Source organism: Dermacentor silvarum, chromosome 1 (genome assembly GCF_013339745.2).
Source record: "Dermacentor silvarum isolate Dsil-2018 chromosome 1, BIME_Dsil_1.4, whole genome shotgun sequence".
In the NCBI taxonomy this organism is placed as follows: Eukaryota; Metazoa; Arthropoda; class Arachnida; order Ixodida; family Ixodidae; genus Dermacentor; species Dermacentor silvarum.
Window position 1 is genome coordinate 355,263,331 of NC_051154.1, and position 25,842 is coordinate 355,289,172.

Below are 25,842 nucleotides of genomic sequence, written 5' to 3' on the forward strand. Positions count from 1 at the left end.
AGGCACCGCTTTCACAGCTGCGCTTTTAGATCACGTCTTGCTGCTAAGTGGAACGGCTCATCGGAAGTCAACTGCCTACCATCCACAAACCAACGGATTGACGGAGCGCCTCAACAAAACAATTGAAGACATGCTTTCAATGTACGTGGATGTCGAACATAAAAATTGGGATGACATCCTCCCTTATATCACGTTTGCATACAACACCGCGAAACAAGAGACGACGCGCATGACTCCGTTCAGCCTTGTTCACGGCCGGGATGTACGAACGATGTTGGATGCTATGCTTCCACACCAATTTGACGACACTGACACGGACGCCGATGTGTTTACCCAACGCGCCGAAGAGGCTCGGCAGCTCGCGCGCTTGCGGATCTGCCAGCAGCAAGACTACGACGCAGGCCGCTATGATGCTCACCGTAGAACCATAACCTATGAAGTCGGCGACCTAGTGTGGGTTTGGACACCCATACGGAAACGAGGCCTCTCCGAGAAGCTGTTAAGGCGATACTTCGGCCCATATCGAGTATTGCGGCGACTCAGTGATGTCACCTACGAGGTCGTCCCTGATAGTCCCACCTGTACGCGGCGCCGCCCGCACCCCCTGAACTTGTGCATGTTGTGCGCATGAAGCCGTATGTGAGCGAATGACTATGCGAGGGACCCTCACTTCGGCAAGTGACGTTTCCGGTCTAGCATCGGGGCGATGCTCTTTTAGGGAGGGACAAATGACACGCGTGCTCTACAGGCAGACGACGACGACGATGGGGGCATTAGCGGACTCCGTCTAGTGGGTCAATGGGATTATTAGAGAAAGAAGACGTGTGTCTGTTCTGTTTTGTTTGAACAGGTCGTCCTGTGCTGTTCTTGAAGAACGTCTCCCTGTCTTCTGTTCGCGTTGTATCGCGACAATATATATATATATATATATATATATATATAGACAAAGCAGTTACATATTCAGAAGGAATGACAGCATTTTGGAATTAAGTCAGAAACAAACAAATTACGGGACAGGAAGTGACGTGGGGATGGATCGCAACGTTTTTTGTGTTTTTAATATGGACACTTCAAGCGGATTTCTGCCGTCGCCGTCGTCGTCGCCGTGAGGTTCCGTATAAAGTCCAAGGACGATAAGATCGTCGCCGCGCGACGTATGTACGAGTGAAAGCGCGCGGGGGATGTGCCCTTTCACAGAGAGTGAACGCACGGCGGAGAGCAAAAGCAACTTCTTCGTTCGCGCGAAAGCCGTGGAGGTATGGGAGGGAGGGAGGGAGGGGAGGGGGGCGAGCTATGGTGCGGCACCAAATGCGTATCTTGCAACCGGTCGCAAGGGGGAACTGGCGACTCAATCTCCCACGCGAAATGATGAAAGCGGGAAGGCAGCACGGGAGGGAGGGGGGGTGGCTTCTATTCTGCCAACAACCGCACAGTTTGTACTTTGCGCCGGTGCGGGCTGTCACGCGCACCGTATCTTGAAAGCGATCTCCACGCGGCTCTGACCTTTGTATACGCTGTGCTTTCGCCGCTTAGTTTCCGTTGAAGCGATAGACCGCATGAACCTTCGCTCTCTGCGGCGGCCGCGCTTCCCCACGCCAGCGTTTTGACAGTGGTTGTCTGCGGTCATCGAGTGTGATCTATTCATGTTTGCTTGTGCGCGCTGACACCAAGCTTGTTAATTCAGTTAGTAAGCGAATGTGTCAAGTTTATGCAGCCGATAAAACTATTATCTCTACTCCTCATTGTTCTCTACTAATTTGCTATCGCACTTGACACGTCGCCTTTCGGGCGAAACTGCGACATTCTTTTTCATACCGTATTTAGACTTAATGGGGAACACACTAGGTGGTAGGCAATTGAAACAAACAGGTACATAGTATTGACGTATGCGTTTTTCATACCGGGTTTAGGGGCGAGGAATGCTATAGCGATATTTTGGCCTTAAATCACGTGCAGGAACATATGAAATAGTGAATTGACTGTACCAAAATGCTTTAATACAACATTTTCTATTAGCAGAGCGTTAAAGTTTGGAAGCATCAATCTTCTATAAATATCAATGTAATTGCCAATGTTCAGGTCGTAGGCAATATTCTTTAGATTGGAACGCAGAAGTGAATTCACCCTTTGTTGCCAACGGACCCGTACAGTGGCCATAAATAGTGATACCATACCTAAGCACACTACACGCTAGAACATGTAGAACACATTTGGGAAAGGAAGAGGCATAAAATCTCTAATGTTATATAACACACAAGATAGGGCACGAAGTCATTGGCATAAAGAAAGAAAGGTGCGATTTCCAAGAAAGATCACTGTCAAAGTTCAGGCCAAGATCTTTAACCGATTGCGCATAATTCACTGGTTCACTTTTGCACTGAAAACAGTCGGAAGTGTGCAAGTAAAGAGGGTAACTCAATTCAACTCGTTTTATTGGGTTATGAAAGCATATAAGGTGCGTTTTAGACGTATTAACATTAATAAGGTTAGAATTAAACCAGTCCATGGCTTTAATAGCTGCCTTCTGTAATGTTGTAAGTGCATCTATGTATTTTGTTGCGCGTGAAACATTAACAGTGTCGTCAGCATATTGGAATAGTGAAACACGCACAATGTTAGAAATATCTTTAATATATACACTAAACAACAAAGCACTAAATATAGAACCTTACGGGACACCAAATTTAATTACCGTAAAATTGCTATGATATCCTGAAATCGACACATAGTGACACCTATCGTGTAAAAATTGCTAAGCAATTGCAAAAATGAACCACGAAATCCCAGTGCTGCAAGTTTATCAAGCAAAAGAATGTGGCAGGTGCTGTCAAATGCCTTACTTACGTCAAGACAAAGTGGGCACACGACTTGGTTGTTGTCAAAAGCTGAATTTAGCATACCGGAGGATTCTTCAAGAAGGACTGTTGTTGCTGTTCTTTGCCTAGTATGAAGTTGTACTGACAAAAAAGATATCACAATAAATAGTAAATTCTTTTCGAAAATTTGCCCGGTGCATGGCAGGATTGAGATTGGCCTATAATTAGTCATAACGTTTCTGGAGCCTCAGTTATACAAAGGTATAACTTTAGCAGTTTACATCGAAGTCGGTATCATACCCCTAGAGATTATGCTGTTCAAAACAGCCAGCAGGACGCCTTTTATTGATCGAATGTTTTTACACAAGTCTGACACCATGATGCCATCAAGACCTGGAGATTTGCTACGCTCACAAGTACAAAGATTTAACCTTAGATCACTTTCGGGTTACATCAGGGAGGAAAGCAGATTCCATCACACTGTGAGGCATAGGACCGTCGGAAGGCGGAGTCCGGGTTACACCAGACACAAGAGAAAAGAGGTTGTTGGCATCCTTTGCTATGTGTTGTCCATCTTTACGAAAATGTGAGATAAAATTGGTATCATCGTAAATAGCAGCGCTCATTCGTTTCAGGTGCTTCACCAACGATCATGTTTTCTTGCTGTTAAAACGTGCATCGTTAAATTCCGCCCTAAAATGGTTGCGCTTCGGCAGACGAATCATGGCACTGACACGATATTTTTTTTTCATGTTTAAGTTTCACTCGTAGTTCAGAGCAACTTGGAGCACGCCTTAATCTAGCCAAGAGCAGATTTTTTTCTTCAATGAATACGGGTGACATCCATTTGTTGTCTAAATGTCCTTGCTTAATTTATACCATGCGTGAGGAATCAGGCTTGTGTGAACGAAGAACTTGGACGAAGCTATCATAGAAGTCAGCAGGAGGCACATTCTCGACTGAAGAATTCCAATCATGCTTTTCTATGCGCTCATCTAGACGCTCATGATCAAGTACTGATATCTTTTGTTGACTGCGCATAGATGCCAAGCGACTGGACCATCGAGCAGCAAATGAAAAATTGATCTGCAAGCTTAACCTCAACCACAGTAGAGTGGACAGACAGGTTTAGAGAACGCACGTTTATGTGGTCGACGCAAGACGCGACCAGTTGCCCAGATAAGAATTCCTAAAAAAAAATTAAATTATGGGGTTTTACGTGCCAAAACCAGTTCTGATTATGAGGCACGCCGTAGTGGGGGACTCCGGAAATTTGGACCACCTGGGGTTCTTTAACGTGCCCCTAAACCTAAGTACACGGGTGTTTTCGCATTTCGCCCCCATCGAAATGCGGCCGCCGTGGCCGGGATTCGATCCCGCGACCTCGTGCTCAGCAGCCCAACACCATAGCCACTGAGCAACCACGGCGGGTGATAAGAATTCCTCACGTGTTGGGCTGTGGATTTTGGTCTCTAGTCCTCATTTTGATAAGTGTGCAGATAATTTACGACCATTGCCATTGAGTGGTGTACGCGTAGAATGTCAATATGCAAATCGCCGATTATGCACACATGTTCTTCGCGGGAGAATGATGATATTGCGGAATCAAGAAAAAGAATTGTCTGTTATAACATGGAGGGCGGTAAATTGTAAGAACTAACGATAACTAAGGTGAACTCAGGTGCAACGCAACTACTTCTGCTTGAGTAAAAGGAACACTAATTTCACAAATGGTCCAAGTATCTTTAACAAAGACTGCGATGTCTCCGCCTCTTCCTTGTGGACGAGCGCAAGAAAAACTTTGGAAACCTGGTAGCAAGAAATGTGATAATGCATCCGATGTAGCGTTCACTTGCGTGAGAGCAAATACGTCAAGAGTTGAGAGAAAAGGGAGAGTGAGCGCAAGAAAGTGGTCCCAGTGTTTCCGTATATGGCGAATATTAACATGACTACGCTGCAAGGAATTACCAGTGTGCTGTTGGAAAAGCCTCCGGGCCTCAGAAAAGTCTCAGCATTTCATGAAACTACTCTCAGACATTATTATATTAGTTTTTCAAGGTCCGAAAACGTATTGATTCGAATGAGAGGTGCGCCTTCGGACTTTTTTGCTAGGACCTTCCCATTTTTTGTCCAGACGAACTTGAATCTTTTTTCTTTGCCCCGAGGCTTTACCCATCGGAACACCTCACAACTAACCCGATCCAGGCTATCGTTAAAAATGAGCCGATAACCTTTTCCACCTTGCACCAGATCAGGAAGGCCCTTCCGAGCCCCGAACCATTTCTGCTTGACTGCAATTGTCAGAGTTTGCACTAGAATAGGTGGAATATAGTCACCTTTCGATGGCAGCCGATGTACTGCTGAGATGTCTACCGATTTAAAATCGGTATTATTTAGTTTGCCTGCTAGATCACATAAGAAGGAGGACTTATCAGATTTGACGGGAACGCCGTGAATCTAGAAGTAACATCGTCTGCCATATTGTTCGAGATCATTTATCTCCCGTGAACGTAACTCAATAAGCTGAGGCTGATTAGCGGTCAGTGTAGAAAGAACCGAGTCATACCGCGACAAAAGAAACTCAATAGAGGACTGTATGTGCTCGACAAGTGACAATACCAGGAATTAGGGACATTTCGTACAGTTTCCTTTTTTCGCCACCACGTGGCGTATTGACCTTAAAGAATTCGAAATTCCCGCTATGACGTATGCTATGACGCACAACTAAAGAAATCGCAATAAAAAGAAACACACCCTGAAACTGTCACTTCACCTTGGTGCTTGGAAACGAGCGCACTTGTGTATCAGCGTTATCTCGAAGATGGCCAGCTACTTGCTCTACTGACAATGAATCGACGGTTTTGCTAGACACCTGGCCAGAAAGTTCGTCCGCATTCTGGAGAGATGTCTGGCCGAGATAAAGGCTCCCACGAAGCTTCCGTTGAATATATATATTTTTCCTTGAGCAGACTTTTTATTTGTGCACCACTGTGGCCACGGTCTTGCATATACGTCAGGGTTCTGTTTCATGGGTTTCCTATAGAACTGGCGCGATCCATTGTTTATGAGGAAGCTTTAGCTCGGGCCTATCTTCGATGACGGATTCTTAAATACACGTAAAATGCAGGAATGCTTTTATGAGAAAACCGCTGAACCGATTTGAATGAAATGTGTTGCATTAAGAGGGAAAGTTAAATTGCAGAGACTGCAGCAAATAGAATTTTCGTTTATATAGTGCAATGTTTCCAAAGAATCGCAGGATGTTCGTAAATTTGAAAAAAAAATAGAAGCATGAAGTTTCCAAATCCGCAACTCAGCCATTAAAAACAAATATGCCGTTTCTATAAACTGCACCCGTGGGAGCCTCAAAAGCGAACATTTTTTTTGCTATACCTTAAAACTAACGTGAATTTGTTGTAATGTTTGGAAGGGTTTTGAAAGTGCAACATTCACAACATAGTGGTATATTTCAGGATGGTGTATGATATATGATTTTTATGGGCTTTGGATGTATTATGAGGTGCAGTTTACAGAATTTCGATATCATTTTTAGCTGCTGAGGTACAGAGCTCTATAAGTCAAGTTTTCTTTTTCGAAATTTGGCAATTCTTTAAAATTTTACGTAAAAAAAGTAGACCAGCCTATAATAAAATATCCCTTTCTGCAATCACTATATTTTAACTTTTTTTTTCTAAATTCAACATAACTCATCAGATTTGGTGCATCGGTTGCTCTGAGAAACTATTTCCGATTTCCCATGTATTTCGATAGGAGCCCCCAAGGTCAATGTTCCCCCTAAGTTCGAGCTCGAATAATATACTTGTTGGCAAGATACGTTTGTAAACGTGTGATCATGGCCTAATGAGCTAGAGCACTGGCGTACTGAGCTCAAAGGCCGAGTATATGTTCGTAAAGCGTCTTGGGAAGGAATAGGAGAAAAGAAAGGGAGAAGGCTGGTATGTTATTCAGAAGCGTGTCTGGTTGGCTAAAAATTACTAAATGCTTACCAAATGCTTTGGTCGTCATACCACCTCAGGTTCCATCAGCATAATTTCTATTTCATTCCGCTAGTATTGTACAATTATTGTCAATCAATCGAGATTAGAACACCGGCGTCATGGCATTGTATTCCGTCGCAATTATTTATCGCCATCACTTCAGAATCATCCTCTCGTGGTCATGCCGTCGTCCCCATATGCCTTCGTCGTTCTATCGACATCATTCCTACCTCGTAATTCCATCGTCGTCACTACATGCACCGTCGGCCTGCGGTACTTGTTCTACCATCGTGAGGTAACATTGGCGAGCGATGGTCATAAAAAAGCGGGTCAATCAGGGAGACAGTGCATGGCCGCATATAGCCGAATCACTTGAAACATCAGGAGAAACACTACGGATTCTAAATAAAGGTGTCTTATCTAACACGGCGTGTGGCTTCTTGCTCGCTAGATTGTGTGAATGTTAATCGCATTAACTTCGATAATAATTTAACATGGCTTCTGCAGGAATTCTTTCGTCTTCGCGACACTAACGAACTCTTGTCCACATTGTTCCCAGCCTATTAACACCTCGAATTCCTAGAGATGATCGTGCTCAGGCATGTGACGGACGACCCGAAGTTTGATGGAGGTAGCGGTATTATTTCGACAGCGGCGCCGCCTATCGACAAGGGGAAATACATTTGGATGGGTGGGAATAGCGGCGAAAGGCACACTTCAAGAGTGCCAGAGAGTTATAAATATATATGCATTGCAGTCGCGCTAAAGAAATGGAAAACTATTGGATTGGTGTGAGAGTCGCTGCAAAAACATTCATCAGACTGTTTCAGGTATCCGAGCTATCCTTAACAGGAATCAATGAGATGAGTTTCGATAGAGCTCGTTACATTTTTCAAGAGCGGAAGACGTGCCTAGAGGCAGAGTCGACTGCAATATTTTGTTGCTGCAGAAAAATATCTAGATTTTTGGCGCGATCATTTTAAAGGAAAAACAAAAAATTAAATAAGTTTTCAAGAATTACTTAGAGTACCCCGATAAAATTGTAGCAAATAAATTCTGAAAAGTTCATTTGCAACTTTTTTTTGTCTTAAGGCACAGAGCAAATTACTACTGGTTTCCATTAATTTTCTTCGTTATATTTTCAAGCGAGTTGAATGTTCTGCCGTAGCTTAATTCACAATTAGGCCAACTAATTAAACTGAGACTTTCAAGTGTATATTGTTCTTAGACAAATGCTTTAAGTCTACGTGGATGCTGCAAAATTTCTCAACATTGGGGAGGGGAATATGACAAACAAAATAGAAATGCCGAGCATTTTATTGCCTCAGTAAATTTTTATTTTGAATGCTATTTGCACTCGTTAAGTGGCTCGACCCTCGTGTTCGCAGCCTTGTATATGTTTTTGTAGCACTAGATGTGTTGTCTGCGAATTTACGTGAATAAGGAAGCAGATCATACTTTAATCTGGGCGGAGAAAAAAAAACAAGCAAAACCTACGTTGTAGATGCACTGTACTGAAACACAATTTGACAGAGTCTAAATTTGCATATATTTCTAAACAAGGATGCCTAAATTGTCAACTGAAAAATTGACATCATTTAATGAAGCCGAATAAAGCAATAAAAATGGCATGTTCCGTGTGAAAATATGATGAGCGTTAGCTTTGTTGGTCAACAATTTCTGTTTAATGAAAAAAAGAAGCTTCTAGTGGCCGTGTATTATCGTATTCCTGAAAGCCAGTAACCACCGTATCTAAATTTACATTCGCGCCAAAATTATTGGCTCGAGTTCCATCACTGTATCCGAATGACTATATGAGATTCAAAAGTGAGATTAAATGGCGGGCCGCGGCGTTTACGGTAGTGTTCACCTATGCCTTCGCTATATTATGTTGTCGCACTCTTTAAAGCACAAGCCTGGTCATCAACAGATGTGCTTTTCTACAACTGCATGCCTAAATGTAAGCCGGGGTTCCGCCACTCCCGGTGGTTTTTAGCCTGATCCCTCCCTATTTTCTTAACTGTCGATTGTATGGTTTGCTTTCATACCAAATATTCATATAATAATCTGTGTGTATTCGGCTAGTAATGAAATGTTTATTTCTCTCACAGTTAAATTATCAAGTAACCAGCAAGAAGGGATGCAGGACAAAAACCTGCTTTGATGCAACTTGAAGACCGCCCGGCGGCCGTTGATCACATCACAGTATCTTCACAATAATCGAAAACTCGAACAAGCTTCGTATAGGCAAAAAGCCTAATGGGTCGAACAGAACCGGGCCGGCCAAAGTATGGTACATCGGGCTCGGGTCAGGCCCGGACTTGAAAAACCGGCCCGTGCAGTGCTCTACTTCAGATAGTCTGATCAGCACATTCCCATACCGTCACGTAGTAGTGACGCTGAAGTAAACAGTCCTAAAACTGTGTATGACGAGACTGATTCTTTATTGGGCGAACATGTGCCCACAAAAGCAAGTTACACTTGAAGCACAACGAAAGCGGCGAATACAGTCAGCAATCGTTGAAATCTGATCAGCGGCGAAACGCGTCGGCTTTTATACATGAGTCATTGAAGGCCCCAGAATAATCCCTGGTACCCGCATGTCTTCCAGAAAGTGCTAGATACTTCGCGTAGCTCATACAATCAGATTACATGAGCGTCGGTGACAAGAGACAACGGATAGAAGCATCGATAACGTTCGAGAAACTTCCGATAGATGCAGGCGCGTCCTGTGCCTAGCGATAATTTTTGGTAGCGTCGCCGACTACAACTACGGGTTTTCGCGTAATGGGGCATATAATGCTTTCGCATTAAAAAAATGAAAAGGAATGGGCCCCAACACGGAGCCTTGCGGCACGCCAGACGTAGCAGCAACATCATCTGAGCAACTCCCATTCAAAACAGCTCTTCGACGTACTTACTTAACAACACGGAGTTACAGCCTGTATAGTCATAAAAGCATTCACGTGTTCATAGTACGGATAATCTTACCTGGTATATCGAGATTAGTAACAATGCGGATCGAACGTTGGGTTATTGGCTCCTGTACACTTATAAGGCCACCATCCTCTCTCATGTTACTACTATAGAGAACACTAATAGGAACAAAATTTGAGTATACTTCCAATGTGTGAAATTCCATTGTATTTATTACCTCATTAGAACTCAAAATTACTCCACTCGTTTTATATGTTCAACTTATGATCGAATCTACTCTAACCCCAAATAAAGCTAAACTTGAATTTGTAACCCATACACTGATACAGTCGAACCCGGATATATCGAACCTGAAGGGGATCACAAAAAGTTCGATGTATAGGTAATTCGATATATAAAATAATAGGCCCTCAGGTTGCACTAATTGGTGGCTTACCGATTAGTGCATCCGAGAGCCGCTAATTTACTGCACGCAACTCTGGGGAAAAAAGCAAGCACACTTTATTTACACGCAAAAAAATTGCTGGTTCACTTTCAACTTCATTGAAAAGTCCAAGCTGATTCTTTTCTTTACACTTGTAGCGGTCATCGCTTGCGGAAAATAAACTCATGAATAGGCACTCAACCCACACGACGACGCCTTGAAAATCGGATAGAAGGAATGTTGACGTCCGAGGTAGTATGAGGGCTAGCCGAACAGGCTGACAGGGCTCAACTGACCGCACTATCTCTTCTCCACCTCCAGGTGCCAGAATACCTCAAAGTGTACAAAGACGTGCACTATGAGGTCTTCTGCGTGGCGCCGCGTTCGATATATCGAATGTGCTGGTGAACGAGCGTTCTTTATACGCGTGCACCAGCCCGATACATTTGCATGGAATTTTCAAGGGTATTTTACAGCTGTTCGATATACAGAATAATTAGTTATAAGTTGCCTTGATATATCCGCGTACGACTGTATCTCCGTCACCACATATATGGCATCGTATTGATCAGCTGTACAAAATACGTATCAGATTTAGTCACATTAACTTCCTTCAGCTCTTTCTGGCCTCGCACAGCCCTTGAATGGTATCGCCTCCCCAAATAAATCCTAAAGAGTACTAATAAACGCAAGTTTCATGCAACATCAACTAGCGTACGTTGTGTAATCTGAATTTGTTAATTACTTACTATGTTCCTTTTAAATTCTTTGTAATATCAGGTAATATGGCATAATTGTAACGCTGCCTTCCTGGTGCGTAGTGAAGTTTCTTCTACGTACCACCAGGTAAAACTATATGATTAAAAAGTTACTTTTTAATAGTTGCATTATTTGTTTAGCCTGCTGAACCCACTTCCTTCCGTAATGCCTTCTTGTGCTGACGGCGCAAATAAATATATTATTAAACTGTAAAAAATATTTCTTGGATGAGGGGTGGTCACCTCCGGCAATGTTTATACATCATCATCAGACTATATTTATCTCCATGGTAGGACGAAGGCCTCGCCCAGCGATCTCCAATGACCCCTATCCGGCGATGTATAAAATATGTGCATTATTTAAAGCTACATAGTTTAACGCTACATAGCTAAACTCAGTTTATCTTCTGGAATGACTAGTCAGCTGTTCCTCTTAGCCGCTTATTTTGTCTGTGCATGAAAGTCTCTCGTCTTATTTGCTCAAATGACAACCTAATTACCGAGCTCTTGAAACTCACATCGATTTGGTAAATAAGTTGCTATGTGTTTTTGGACTCTCGCTAAAATTTAAAAAAAAACGTACATGACTTTATAAATGCAGTGGAAGAAATTGCCGCGAAAAGACAAAGCCGTGTAATACATTTCAACTTTTCATTACATGCCTATAACCAGGAAGTTTATGCAACCAAATGATTGTGTATTATTACATTCTCAAATTCCTATGGCATTTGCCCTATGTGGAGAAGCCAGTTTAACTTTTAAACGATTCACAATTCGACTTTGTGATGTTTCGACCTTATATTCGATAGAGAGAAATGTGCATGACCAATAGGAACATATGTTGGAGGCAAAAATTCTTATCAAATTTTGCAAAATAATCTGTGTTTACCAACTGAACAGCATATTTCTACCCTGGAACGGATAGGAAATTGAAATTAATCACATGCATCAAAGTTTGCAGTGCGAGTATTATGAAGTACAGTGTCAGTTTTATTTCTTTCACTTTATGATATATGATAGTTGATGTGATGACTTCAATTTCCTGTTTTATGTTTAGGCTACACTGACACTGCACAAACTATAATTTTTGTCATAATACGGAATACAGGCTGCAGAGTGCGGCTCATAAACACATTGGGATAATGAGGTGTAATTTCTGGATACATTTCTCGCTATGGGTAATATAGGAGCCCCTTTCTCACAATTATGTCTTGTTTGAGAGCGCGTTTGCTGAAAGTGGACTGATTGTCCGCGCTTTCCGTATAGCTACCGAAGTGACTGTGACAGCCTTTCGCTGTTTCAAGCTTTAAGCCTTTCGATGCCAAGCGCACCTGAAATATACACAAACAACGCGCTTGTCCGGAACCAGAAAGGTCGCAAGCATCATGCGAAGGGAGGGATTACCCTTCTACGGGTTAGTTGCGTCCTTGAGCAAAAAAGAAAAACCGGGGAGTGACAAGTCATTTTTAACAACGGGCTGTCGCTCTTATCGTTATCACAAATGACGACTTACGCCAACGTACTGCGCTTTGTCGGGAAGCTGTTATGGTTCATTCTTTAGAAAGGGTATTTATTTTTTGCCGCAACGTAACTTACGTCATCGGGGAAGATTTTAAAATATAAAGGTCATGTGTCAGGTGGTGGTACCTAGGTGACATGAACGCCCGAGAAAGATGGACTTGTACAGTCACTTTTCTTTGGAAGCGCTGATAACGTTGCAATTTAAATCACAATAGAACTTCGTACATGGTATTTTTCCTAAAATTTTAACAGAAGGCTAATCAGTCCTGATATTATTAAACTTATTACTTTTTAGCAAAGACACTCTCCGATGACTTCAATATATATACAATAAAGGGCTCTGTAATTTCCACCGTGACCTTACGTAGGTACGTTGGCGCACTTCATGTAATAATCCCAGTCAGCCTACTCACATATACCGCATTACTAATCACATCTACCATGGCCTCGGCTTCATCCCATGAAGCAATTGCCTACCTATTTTGATTACTTGAAACTCGGTAGGCTTAAGACGGCCAAAATTCGAATAGGAATGCGTAGTATAGAATTAGTATGGAACCTACCGTGATATAGAACTTATGCGTTACACTCGAGTCTGTCCAGAATCGCACAGTAACATTCATTTACTTTGACTATTCATTTATCATCAGTGTTAATAAACAAAACGCATGCTGTGCCGATCTTTCCCCCTACCTCACCCCAAATTCAGTTGGGCGCAGGCTACCACCCTGCGTCTGCTACAAACAAATACGTACCCTTCACCCGCCCGACTCCACCTTATATTCCCTGAAGTTTACAGTACCCCAAACTGCCGGTGCTGTGGCACTCACCCGGCTACGCTTCCGCATATGCTGTGGGAGTGCCCAGCACAGTACACTCACATTCACACCACGACCCTCTCGTCGAGGTTGCGTGAGGCTCTGCGGAGCTCCGCCCTCGACGACCAAGCCTGGGCGGCACAGCACGCCTGGGAGGCGGCGGTGAGGAAGTCTCGACGTCCCCTCATCGCTATGTTTGCGTCGTGAAGTCGCCTGAGCTTGCACAAGTTATACAATTCTACGCTCCAATATTCCATCATCAAGAGTTCGCGCTTGTCATCACGAATAAGCTAAAAAGCAACCTGCCTTCAGAACGTATAGTCAGCGTCAAAAGTTTTCGTACCCCAGAAGGTGAAAAAATATTTATATTTCTACGCCTTAGTCACGCATCGTAGTATTCGAATTTATAGCGTATACAGGTCTAGAGTAAACAAAACAAAAGTTTTGCATTTTTTTACTGGCTGCGGGCGTAGCAGCGTTGAAAATGAACTTTTGCGCAGAACCTCGGCCGCGTAAACTTTTGGCGGCGACTGTGCGATTGAACACCTGCATTTTCCTCATTCTGCACACATTTTTTTTAATGAATGGCCTTCCAGCCAGCGTCATGCAGTGCTTACACCTGGTTAATTTTCACGACAGCCATCTCAGACATGACTTATTTAGTAGAAGAACTGAACTATTATGTAGTACGCCATTATTATCACCAATCAGGTGTAATAAATATGTAAACAAATAAAGGATAATAACATTGCCTATGGAATTTTACTAAAATCTCAGGACTACTTCAAAACTTCGAATGTTCGTCTTGTGTACGTCCCTATACTTTTTAGGAAACTGAAAGGGAGAAATTCAAGGGTGAAATTGACATCTCTTGTGGCACCATGGCAGAAAAGGGAAGGTGTGGCTTAGTGGGCCCATATGAAAGGATCAGCTGCGATTGTGCTACTCTCGCACAAGGAACGACACTTTTGTATTTTATTTACAGGCAGTAAAGTGATAAATGGTGTCAGTGGACGCTGGCGTGATCATGACAATACCATTGGGGAACATTTCTGCAAACCCTCACGGTCCTTTCTCATGTTTCTTCAATTGTTCAAACACGTTAAATTTAGGGTAGGAGAATATTCTTACAGAATTACCGAAGAATTGTACCAGTAATTATATCATGGTGCTGCGATCTGATTCAGCAATAGAGTTAGTTAAGAACAGAACGGCAGAATGCCATAGCAACTTTGGTGATTCTAGCCGAAAACAATGTCTTCTTGCAACACTTTGTGGGCATAACTCAAAAAGGGTGTGGTCTGTGATTGGAATCGTTCTCTATTTTTACACGACAAACTACATTAGCACGTCCCGGTATCTTTTCGCATAATTTCCAATACTCCTCAGCGCACGTTGTGGTAAAAGGATATGAAGACCTTTAGTATTTCTGGAATTTCGTAAAGGTATATGGGAATGGCTCAAATGATACGACACGTGCGCTGCATATTGAGGATAGAATGTTTATGTTTCGAGGTATCGGTTTGTACTAAGCAAAAAAGCTTGTGAAATAATTCGGAGAGCCTTCATTTGCACCGAAGATCCGGTACGGAAAAATTCTGCTTTGATATAATGCAAATATACTCAGTCCAATAGCTTCTGTATTCCTTTCTAAGAATACTACGTCTGGGGCTGCAGCCAAGTTTTGTACTTCTGTGTCTTTTAATTGCACACACTGGACACTATTTTTTTTGTGGTACGTTTCAAGCTGCAAAATAATCGCACAAACACGCCTTTTCCATGATATAACTGAAGACGCCAAAAATATTTCTTAGTAATGTCTTCATAAATGTTTGCCTTAAGAAAGAAATTAACTTTCAAAACACGTAACCTGGGTTTATTGTCTCAAATACATTACACCTAATGTGCAAAAGAAGTTTGGAAGCACGTTCGCATGTTCACGAAACCAGCCAGCAATTTTTTAGGAAGACGTTGGTACCGTAGAAAGAAACGAAACAAGAACCGTAACTAAATTACCTGCATTTGGGAATATGCCATCTGGCGGGAAACCGCCAAACTAAGCAGCGACAAAGGGATAAAAAAAATAGCGTTGCCGCTGGCTTCGAACATGCGAACTCAGAATTGTGGTATCAGTGATCCTAATCTGTGGTCACGCAGAACGCTCGGCTATCGGTTCGACGTGCTGCGGGAGGCAAAAACTAGGTTTATATACGTACCACAATAAATTCTGCGACCTTGTTATCAAAAATGCGATTTTGGAACGACTTTTTTGCCATTTCAAGAGCTGCTGCTGCAACTAGCTGAAAGCAGAGTCATTGAAGTTGATAAATCCCCGGTAATACATCGATCGATGCAATAGGCTCATCGCAAATTGCTTTTTAGTGGCCAAAAAAGCCTCCAAAATTTGGCCGTTTCCATAGACTCCCATACTTCGAACTTCGCCCGCAATTTGGAACGGGTTTTCTGTCGTAAGTAATGGTACCGCTTGCATGAGATGTCGGGCTAAGCTTCCAGAGCCTATTTCCACAGTAATATTTTGAAAGATGGCTTCTATGATTAGTAATTTGGGAAAAACGACGCTCTCCCATAGAAAATGCGCATGTTTTCAGAGGCGGCCGCTAGAGGCGCTGTTCGACGATGTCCCCGATTCCTGGTATTGAGCACTTTTCACGAGTTTCCTTAACCGACAATAGTTCCTAAATTTTCACCATCAGTGCTGTAACATTTGTCGCGAGAGAATCAAGTTTCATATTCACAGCAGACAGTTTTTGCGAGAACGAATGATCAACGGCAGGTAGTATTGATGTAGTCCCCGTGGAACGTTAACGCTATACTAAAATGCTCGCTTACTATCACTTCCCACGAGGTCTGACTGGGCCGTCCTACCAAGACCCGCTTCCTTGCACGTGTCGCAGATGGAGTTCGAGCTGGAAAGTGCCAACTACCCCGGCGACTACGAGGACGGCACGGATTGCGTGTACACGGTTCGACGCGCTCACGGCAACATATGCCAGATGGAGATCACCTTCCTGGACTTCCAGCTGCAGCCTTCGGATTCATGCCAGGGTGACTACTTGGCCATCGACGGCACGCGCGTCTGCGGAACCGTAGTGCCCGGGGCCGTCCGTAAGTGCAGGCCCCGTGCGGTCACACCCTGTTAAAACCATTCAACGGAAGTGTTCATTTGGGCGGTTGGTACATCTAGCAAACAGCTTTAAACAGCACGCCTTAGGTCACAGCAAAAGAAACATAGGACAGAGCGCTGACTAGCAACTGAATGCTTTATTTCCCGGAGAGGTGGAAATGAGTCACATGCTGACTGCGCTTTCTTTTTAAACCGAAGATTTTTATACCGTGTTCCAGGCATGTTTTCGTACGTATCTGGCCTCTAACGCCGAACGTGTTTAACGGGATGGTGCCATCTAGGAACGGTGAGCGAAGAAGTAGTTCACCGTTTCAAGCATAGAGAGTTTCATACGATAATTACTAGAGGAAGCTGTGGGCGCTAGTGTCTGCGGGAGCTGCAAGGAGGGTGATTCATTCATGATAGGAATGATGGTTAGTACGTTTTTTTCTTTTCTTCCCCGTCCAATACATTTCCAGGCACGGAGTTGCGCCTGAACCGGTAAAAAAAAGAAAAAAATAATATCGCCTGGACCTAGTGGGGCTATACTAGTCCAGGTGCAACCAAATTAGGAAGGCCCACTAAGCTTCATCAATGTCACTCCCTCACCAGAACAGGAATTGGCCTCCCTGCAGTGCAGAATTCGGCCACTACCTCCCTCGTTACTCCTGCAATCTTCCCATGTCTCTGAGTCCCCAGCGGCTGCGGAGCACCTGACCAACGCGGCCGTCAGACCTGCGACGCGGCAGAGGGTGCTAAGAATATCTGGGTCCGGACAGGCCGCCAATGGAAACTGAACTTGACAACGTTCAACAGGCGCACCCTATCGATTGAGGCTAGCTTAGCAGGGCTATTTGAAGAATTATCAGGTATCGCCTGGGATAATATTGACCTTAGTGAGGTTACAAGAACTGGTGAGGCTTATACAGTACTGACTGACCATAGGTTGGCAGTGTGGGAGAACACTCACTCACACTCACTCACCATAATTTTTTCCAGGCCCGCACTCACTCACGTTCACACTCACCTCCACTCACACTCACTGGCACTCACTCGCACTCACCTCAACTCACACTCGCAGGCACTCACTCGCACTCGCACTCATCTCCACTCACACTCACAGGCACTCACTCGCACTCGCAGTCACCTGCACTCACACTCACTGGTACTCACTCGCACTCGCACTCACCTGCACTCGCACTCACCTGCATTCACACTCACTGGTACTCACTCGCACTCGCACTCACCTGCACTCACACTCACTGGTACTCACTCACACTCACCTGCACTCACACTCACTGGCACTCACTCGCACTCGCACTCACCTCCACTCACACTCACAGACACTCACTCGCACTCGCACTCATCTCCACTCACACTCACAGGCACTCACTGGCACTCGCAGTCACCTGCACTCACATTCAATGGTACTCACTCGCACTCGCACTCACCCGCACTCACACTTACTGGTACTCACTCGCATTCACACTCACCTGCACTCTCACACTCACTGGCACTCACTCGCACTCGCACTCTCCTGCACTCACACTCACAGGCACTCACTCGCACTCGCAGTCACCTGCACTCACATTCACTGGTACTCACTCGCACTCGCACTCACCCGCACTCACACTTACTGGTACTCACTCGCATTCACACTCACCTGCACTCACACTCACTGGCACTCACTCGCACTCGCACTCTCCTGCACTCACACTCACTGGCACTCACTCGCACTCGCACTCACCTGCACTCACAATCACTGGTACTCATTCCCACTCGCACTCACCTGCACTCACACTCACTGGCACTCACTCGCACTCACCTGCACTTACACTCACTGGCACTCACTCGCACTCACCTCCACTCACACTCACTGGCACTCGCACTCACTTACACTCACATTCACTGGCACTCACTCGCACTCACCTCCACTCACACTCACTGGCACTCACTCGCACTCACCCCTTTGAAATGAGTGCGAGTGTGAGTGAGTGCACTCATGAGTCACTGTGCCGATCTATACCGCTCATAATTCTTGTATATTCATAACGAAGCTTCCAATTTAGCACCGGTTGCATCGGGAGTGCGCCAAGGCAGTGTTTTGGACCCAGGTTTATTTTTATTATACATAAATGATTTGCCTCCAGATTACAATGTAACATCCGTCTATTCGCTGACTAATGTATTTCCTACCGCGAAATTAATCACAGTGATAATTACCATATACAAAATTCTGCCTTTTCTTGGTGTCGGGAGTGGCAGATGACTCTAAATGCCGAAAAAGCTGTAACGCTAGCAGTAAGAAAGAAAGAGATGTCTGACTTTACTTACATTATTAATGACACACCTGTCACTTCTGCATTTCAGCGTAAATATTTAAGTGTCACTTTAGCATACGCTCTCCGATGGGAAAGTCATGTTAACAAAATAACCTCAAGTTGAAATAAATGTACATGCTGAGCACTAAACCGACTCTTCTTTCTGAGAAGACACCTTCGTCTTGCGCGCCCAGATAAAATTTGCTGGCCTACAATATGCTTGTTCGAGCAGTGCTGGAGCACGCCAATATTGTTTGGTTTCCGTACACAAAATAACTCATTGCAAGAATGGAAGGGGTGCAGAGGAAGGCAATAAGGTTATGTTTTAATAAAATACAAATTAACAGATTCATTTACTAAATTATTAAAGAGAGCTGGTTTATTAACACTGCAAAGTAGAGCAAAACTAGCACGACTAAAGTTTTCGTTTCAATTAATTCATGGTGACATAAACATTGACGTCAGCCCCAAACTCTCTCTGTCCATTTCTCTGTCATTGACATTAGACGTGTGCATGCTTGCCGCCCATGATCGCTAAGCTCCCCTTCGGTCGGATTGAGCCAAGAGAGCGGGAAATAGAGGGAGAGATTGACTTTCCGTATACTTAGTCAACCACTTAACGCCGAAACAAACACAAAAGGGAGAACAAAGCGGTATTTATCATTGCATCCTCGCTTTTTCTCCATGTATGCGAGCGTGCGTGTCTGTTACTCTGTGCTAACTTGGCTAGTCCCTCTTCCGCTCTGCCTGTTTATATAAGGAGCCTGTACGTGTACGTTTAAGAGGGAAAGAGGAAGAAAATGAGGAGCCATTCCACCCTCTGAAGGCGGATGACCAGCGAAGCTCTAGCAAATCACACGGTATTAAACGTGTTCACTCAGTGGAAGTCATGGCAAAATTTGCCGGTCATTATTTGCATATGTCTGCCATCAGCGCTCCAGCCGATACATACTCCCTGGTGTATTAAAGAAAATGTCGCAGTTTCGGCCGAAAGGCGAAGCTTCGAATGCGATAGCAAATTAGTAGAGATCTATGCGAAGCAAGGATAGTAGTTTAATGGGCCGTATAAATTTGTAAACATTCGCCTACTACCTGAATAGACAAGCACGGTGTCACGCGCGAACAGTTAAACATGAACGTATCTCGCTCGATGACCGCGGAAACTCGCTGTCAGAAGGCTGGAGTAAGGAGGCGCAGCTTTAGCCGCGAGCGAATTGACCTTCGTGCCGCCTTTCGCTTCAAAGCGAACTAAACGTTGAAAACACGGCGCATACGAAGTTACCTGCTCTAGTTGAATATATTTCACGTGGCAAATCGGTGTGAAGAGGAGGCGCGCGCGCGCGCCCTTTTTCCACGTCACAGATCGCTTTCGTGATACGACACCCACGCGGCCGCCGCCGCAGCAAAACGCCCCCCCCCCCCCCAATGCCTGGCGCCACGGTGCACTTACATCGTGGCCTGACGCGCGAGATTGAGCAGCAAGTGTCGGCTGACTCTCGCAAGCTTGCACTCGCACACGCAGCGTACCGCCGGTACGCTGCGACGATTTTACCGTGTTTGGACTTTATACGGAACATCACAACAACGTCCACGACCACGGCAGAAGTTCGCTTGGAGTGTCCATATAATTGCTATCGCAATATAATATATCCGCTCATCTCACTATACATTGTCTCACTCATGCCTGATCCTTGGATTATTACGACCTTAGTGAGTGGTTTCTATCTTGGCGTGCACAATCTGCTAGTGCGATAAGTCATCACCGCGAGTGAGCTTGTGCACACAACGTGCCTCCATTTTTCCGCAAGCAAGGTGAACCGATATCACCTCTGCTTATCGTTCAAGCATTCACAACGTTCACACTCACTTCCACTCACAACCACTCACTCATGTTCACACTCACCTCTAGACACCCAGAAGCACTCACCCCGTTCAGACTCGCAGCACTTAGTGACGTTCACACTCACAGCACTCAGTAACGTTCACAGGCACTCACCACGTTCACACTCACTTCCACTCACACTCATTGGCTGTCACCTCCACTCACACTCACTGGCACTCACCTCCACTCACTCACACTCACTGGCACTCACCTCCACTCACTCACACTCATTGGCACTCACTCACACTCACCTCCACTCACACTCACTGGCACTCACGCGCACTCGCTCTAACTGGAACTCACTCGCACTCGCACTCACCTCCACTCACACTCACTGACACTCACTCGCACTCGCACTCACTTGCACTCACACTCACTGGCACTCACTCGCACTCGCACTCACCTCCACTCACACTCACAGGCACTCACTCGCACTCGCACTGACCTGCACTCACACTCACTGGCACTCACTCCCACTCACCTCCACTCACACTCACAGGCACTCACTCGCACTCGCACTTACCTGCACTCACACTCACTGGCACTCACTCGCACTCGCACTCACCTCCACTCACACTCACAGGCACTCACTCACACTCACACTGACCTGCACTCACACTCACTGGCACTCACTCGCACTCACCTCCACTCACACTCACAGGCACTCACTCGCACTCACACGCGCCTGCACTCACACTCACTGGCACTCACTCGCACTCACCTGCACTCACACTCACTGGCACTCACTCGCACTCGCACTCACCTGCACTCACACTCAGTGGCACTCACTCGCACTCGCACTCACCTGCACTCACACTCAGTGGCACTCACTCGCACTCGCACTCACCTGCACTCACACTCAGTGGCACTTACTCGCACTCACGCCTTTGAAATGAGTGCGAGTGAGTGTGAGTGAGTGCGCCGACCTATGGTACTGACTAACGGCCACGTCCTCTCCTACAGAGGTCTTCCCCTAGGGACATAGCGGGCAACATTGATGAATTCTACAGCATTAGTGAGAGGGTAGCAGTCGTGGTAATAAAGCTTAATAGGAGGTATAGAATGAAGGTAGTACAAGCCTATGCCCCAACCTCCAGTCACGATGAGGAAGAAATAGAAAAGTTTTATGAAGATGTTTATTAGCAATAAGGAAAGTGCAAAGTCAGTATACTGTAGTAATGGGCGACTTCAATGCAAAAGTAGGGAAAAGTGCTTGCTGGTGAGCAAGCAATTGGCAACTTCGGCATCGATTCTAGGAACACTAGAGGAGAGATCTTGGTAGAATTCGCGGAAAGGGATAGGCTCCGAATAATGAATACATTCTTCAGGAAGCGCAGCAACAGGAAGTGGACCTGGAAAAGCCCTAATGGAGAGACAAGGAAGATTGTGAAATACATTTCATACTCTCTGCCGATACCAGAATAGTGCAGGATGTAGAAGTGTTAGGTAGGATTAAGTGGAGTGACCATAGGTTAGTGAGGTCTAGGATTTCTCTCAATTTGAAGGGAGAAAGAATAAAATTAGTCAAGAAGAAACAGGCCAACTTTGACGCAGTAAGGGCAAAAGCAGACCAATTCAGGCTGGTGCTCGCAAAGACATATGCATCTTTAGAACAGGAAGATGAAGACAACATAGAGGTAATGCATGAAACCGTAACTAAGCTGATCTCAGAAGCAGCAATTGAAGTGGGAGGTAAGGCACCAAGGTAACCAGTAGGTAAGCTCTCCCAAGTAACAAAATACCTAATAAAGAAACGCCAAAACATGAGAGTGTCAAACTCGAGAGATCAGATAGAATTCGCTGAACTGTCGAAACAGATCAACAAGAAGAAAGTAAGGGATATCCGAAATTATAACGTGGAAAATATTGAGGAAGCAGTAAAATATGGATGCAGCATCAAATCAGTGAGATAAAAACTTGGCATAGGACAAAACAAAATGTATGCCCTGAAAGATAAGCAGGATAATATCATCAGCAATTTCGATGACATAGTAAAAGCAGCGGAAGAATTCTATACTGACCTGTACAATGCCCAGGGCAGCCAAGCTACTTTCGTTGGAAGTAGTGATGAACATGATACAGAGGCTCCTTCTATAACTAGCGATGAAGTTAGAAGGGCCTTGAAAGACATGACCAGAGGAAAAGCTGCCGGACTAGATGCAATAACAGTCGATTTAATCAAAGATGGAGGAGATATCATGCTTGAAAAGCTTGCGGCCCTTTAAGCGCAATGCCTCACGACTTCAAGTGTACCAGAAAGCTGGAAGAATGCCAACATTATACTCATCCATAAGAAGGGAGATGTTAAAGAATTGAAGAATTATAGACACATTAGCTTGCTTTCAGTATTATATAAAATATTCACCACACCAAGATAATTTCGAATAGAATCAGGGCAACATTTGACTTCAGCCAACGAAGAGATCAGGCTGGCTTCAGGAAGGGATATTCTACGATGGATCATATCCATGTCATCAATCAGGTAATAGAGAGGTCTGCAGAGTACAATCAACCTCTCTGTATGACTTTCATAGATTATGAAAAACATTTGAATTAGTAGAGATACCAGCAGTCATAGAGGCATTGCGTATGCAAGGAGTACAGGAGGCACACGGGAATATCTCGGCAAATATCCACAAAGAGACCACAGCCTACCTTGATTCTCCACAAGAAAAGTAGAAAGTTACCTATCAAGAAAGGTGTCAGGCAAGGAGACACAATATCTCCGATGCTATTCACTGCATGCTTAGAAGAATTATTCAAGCTCTTAGACGGGGAAGGCTTAGGGCGAATATCTCAGCAACCTTCGGTTTGCAGATGACATTGTCGTATTCAGAAACAATGGGGACGAATTACAACAAATGATCGAAGGCCTTAACCGAGAAGTGTAAGAGTGGGGTTGAAGATTAATATGCAGAAGACAAAAATAATGTTCAATAGCCTGGCAAGAGAACAAGAATTCAGGATCGCCAGTCAGCCTATAGAGTCTGTAAAGAGGTACGTTTATCTATGTAAATTACTCACAGGGGACCCTGATCATGAGAAAGAAATTTATAGAAGAATAAAATTGTGTTGGAGTGCATACGACAGGCATTGCCAAATCCTGACTGGGAGCTTACCACTGTCGTTGAAACAAAATGTGTATAATCATTGCATTCTACCGGTGCTATCATATGGGGTAGAAGCTTGGAGGTTAACAAAGAAGCTCGAGAACAAGTTAAGGGCTGCACAAAGAGCGATGGAACGAATAATGTTAGGGCTAACGTTAAGAGACAGGAAGACAGCGGTGTGGATCAGAAAATAAACGGGGATAACCGATATTCTGGTTGACATTAAACGCAAAAATGTAGCTGGGCCGGCAATGTAATGCGCAGGATGGATAACCGGTGGACCATTCGAGTTACAGAATGAGTGCCAAGAGAAGGGAAGCGGCAGTCGAGAACGGCAGAAAACTAGGTTGGGTGATGAAGTTTGGAAATTTGCAGGTGGAGGTTGGAATCAGCTAGCGCCAGACAAGGGTAATTGAAGATCACAAAGAGAGGCCTTCGTCCTGCAGTGGACATAAATATAGGCTGATGATGATGATGATGACATGGATTTGACTAAATTTCGTCCTTTTGGCTTAGAACGGCATTGTGACTTTGCAAACTCATTATTTTCAAAAAAGTACCCAGTGTTAAAAACAATTATAACAAGATTAATAAAATTGTCAGACGGCAGGATTCGAACACAGGATCTCTCGCACACAAGCCAAATATTGAAATCATTACGCCACGGGCGCACGCGTCGACAAGCGGCATATAATATATCCTTTCTCGCGAGCAAGCCAGCGCGTTGAGACGCAGAGCGTGTTTCAATCCACAGTTGCACTAGAAAACCGACGCATCAGAAACACCACAAGTGCAGCACGGCACTATGGACACCACTGACACCCCCCCCCCCCACACTTCCCCACACGTAACACCTCGCAGGCTTGATGGACTTCCTGGAGCCGCAGAAGGTTATGCGCTTCCACACGGACGACTCGCAGAGCGACCGTGGTTTTCACATCGCCGTCCGGCAGGACGAGTGCGACGAGCCAGCCTCAACACCCGGAGGAGGTGGAGTTCCCGCGGGCGATGAAGAGAGAGAATGCGACGAGACCATCCACAAGCCCGAAGCCATGCTGCTCAGTGCCAACTACCCGGCGAACTACGGCAACAACCTCGACTGCAGGTAAGTGGAAACCTCGTCAGCGAGGGGGCGAGAAAGAGCGCTCGATATAGAACTGCCAATCATGCCATGCGAATACATTTAAGAATTCAAAGCGTTTCCTTCTTTAAAAGAATGGCAGCAATAAATTTTCGGGAGATGATCCGAAAATCAAAGATTGGACAGGGACCCTAAACAGCAACAATACTGCGGATAGCGAGATGGCGCCGAGGGAGGAACACGAGGAGGCTGAAGTGTAGCTGGTTCATATGCAGGAAAACACTAGCGCCGTCGGCATGCACAGTGTTCTTAGACGACGTGTGAAAGAACCAATAGAGAACCGAATGCGATACTGACAATACAGCCACCACAACAGCAGCATGATAGGCAATACTACACAACTAATAACAAACAAGTAATAATAAACAATTAATAAGTATTCAAAACCACAAGTGCTAATCGCGTATAGATAAAAAGCAGTAACAAAAAAATTGGCTGTGGCTTATCTCAGTCATGCCTGGGTGTGCGTAGCGAGATGTACGGTTAATGTTATTGTTTAGCTTGGTTCTCCCTACGGTTACATTTTTATCGTTTAGCTTCGTACGTCTGAGTGTTAGGTTTGGTTGTTACCTCTCGTTAAGTTATGGTTACATTAAAGACTAGACATTTTTAAACTGTAAAGCATTTATTTTGAAAGTCTTCATCTTGTTGTTTCTCAATTGCACAAAGACAATAACCGGGTGAGGCGGGAGGATAGTTAGATGTTCTATAGGGAATATGTGGATGACTTGATTCTAAATGTGCCGTCTCGGTAAAAAGTGAAGTTTCTACGTGTTTTCCAAGCAACAGTGCGATGACTAATGTGACTATGAAAAACGCTGTGTTGAGAAAAAAAAACGAAGTGGTTTTGATGAGTGCTCTGATGCCACACGCAGTCATTCACGCGCAATTTTACACGCGTATGAGCTTATTTCTTATTCTGAGGTGTAGTTGGCTTTCCCGTGTCCGCTATTCCGATGCATTTTTCACTTAATAAAGTTTTTACCATAACA

General features: G+C 44.6%; 1 protein-coding gene across 1 annotated transcript in view; it reads left to right on the forward strand.

Moving 5' to 3' along the window:
- Nucleotides 1-25,842, forward strand: part of LOC119444910 (cubilin) — a 337,977-nt gene that overhangs the window by 108,114 nt on the left and 204,021 nt on the right. Inside the window, exons 10-11 of the mRNA XM_049662748.1 lie at nt 16,188-16,398; nt 24,571-24,814. Coding sequence (XP_049518705.1) covers nt 16,188-16,398; nt 24,571-24,814 — 455 coding nt within the window. The remainder of the gene's footprint in view (nt 1-16,187; nt 16,399-24,570; nt 24,815-25,842) is intronic.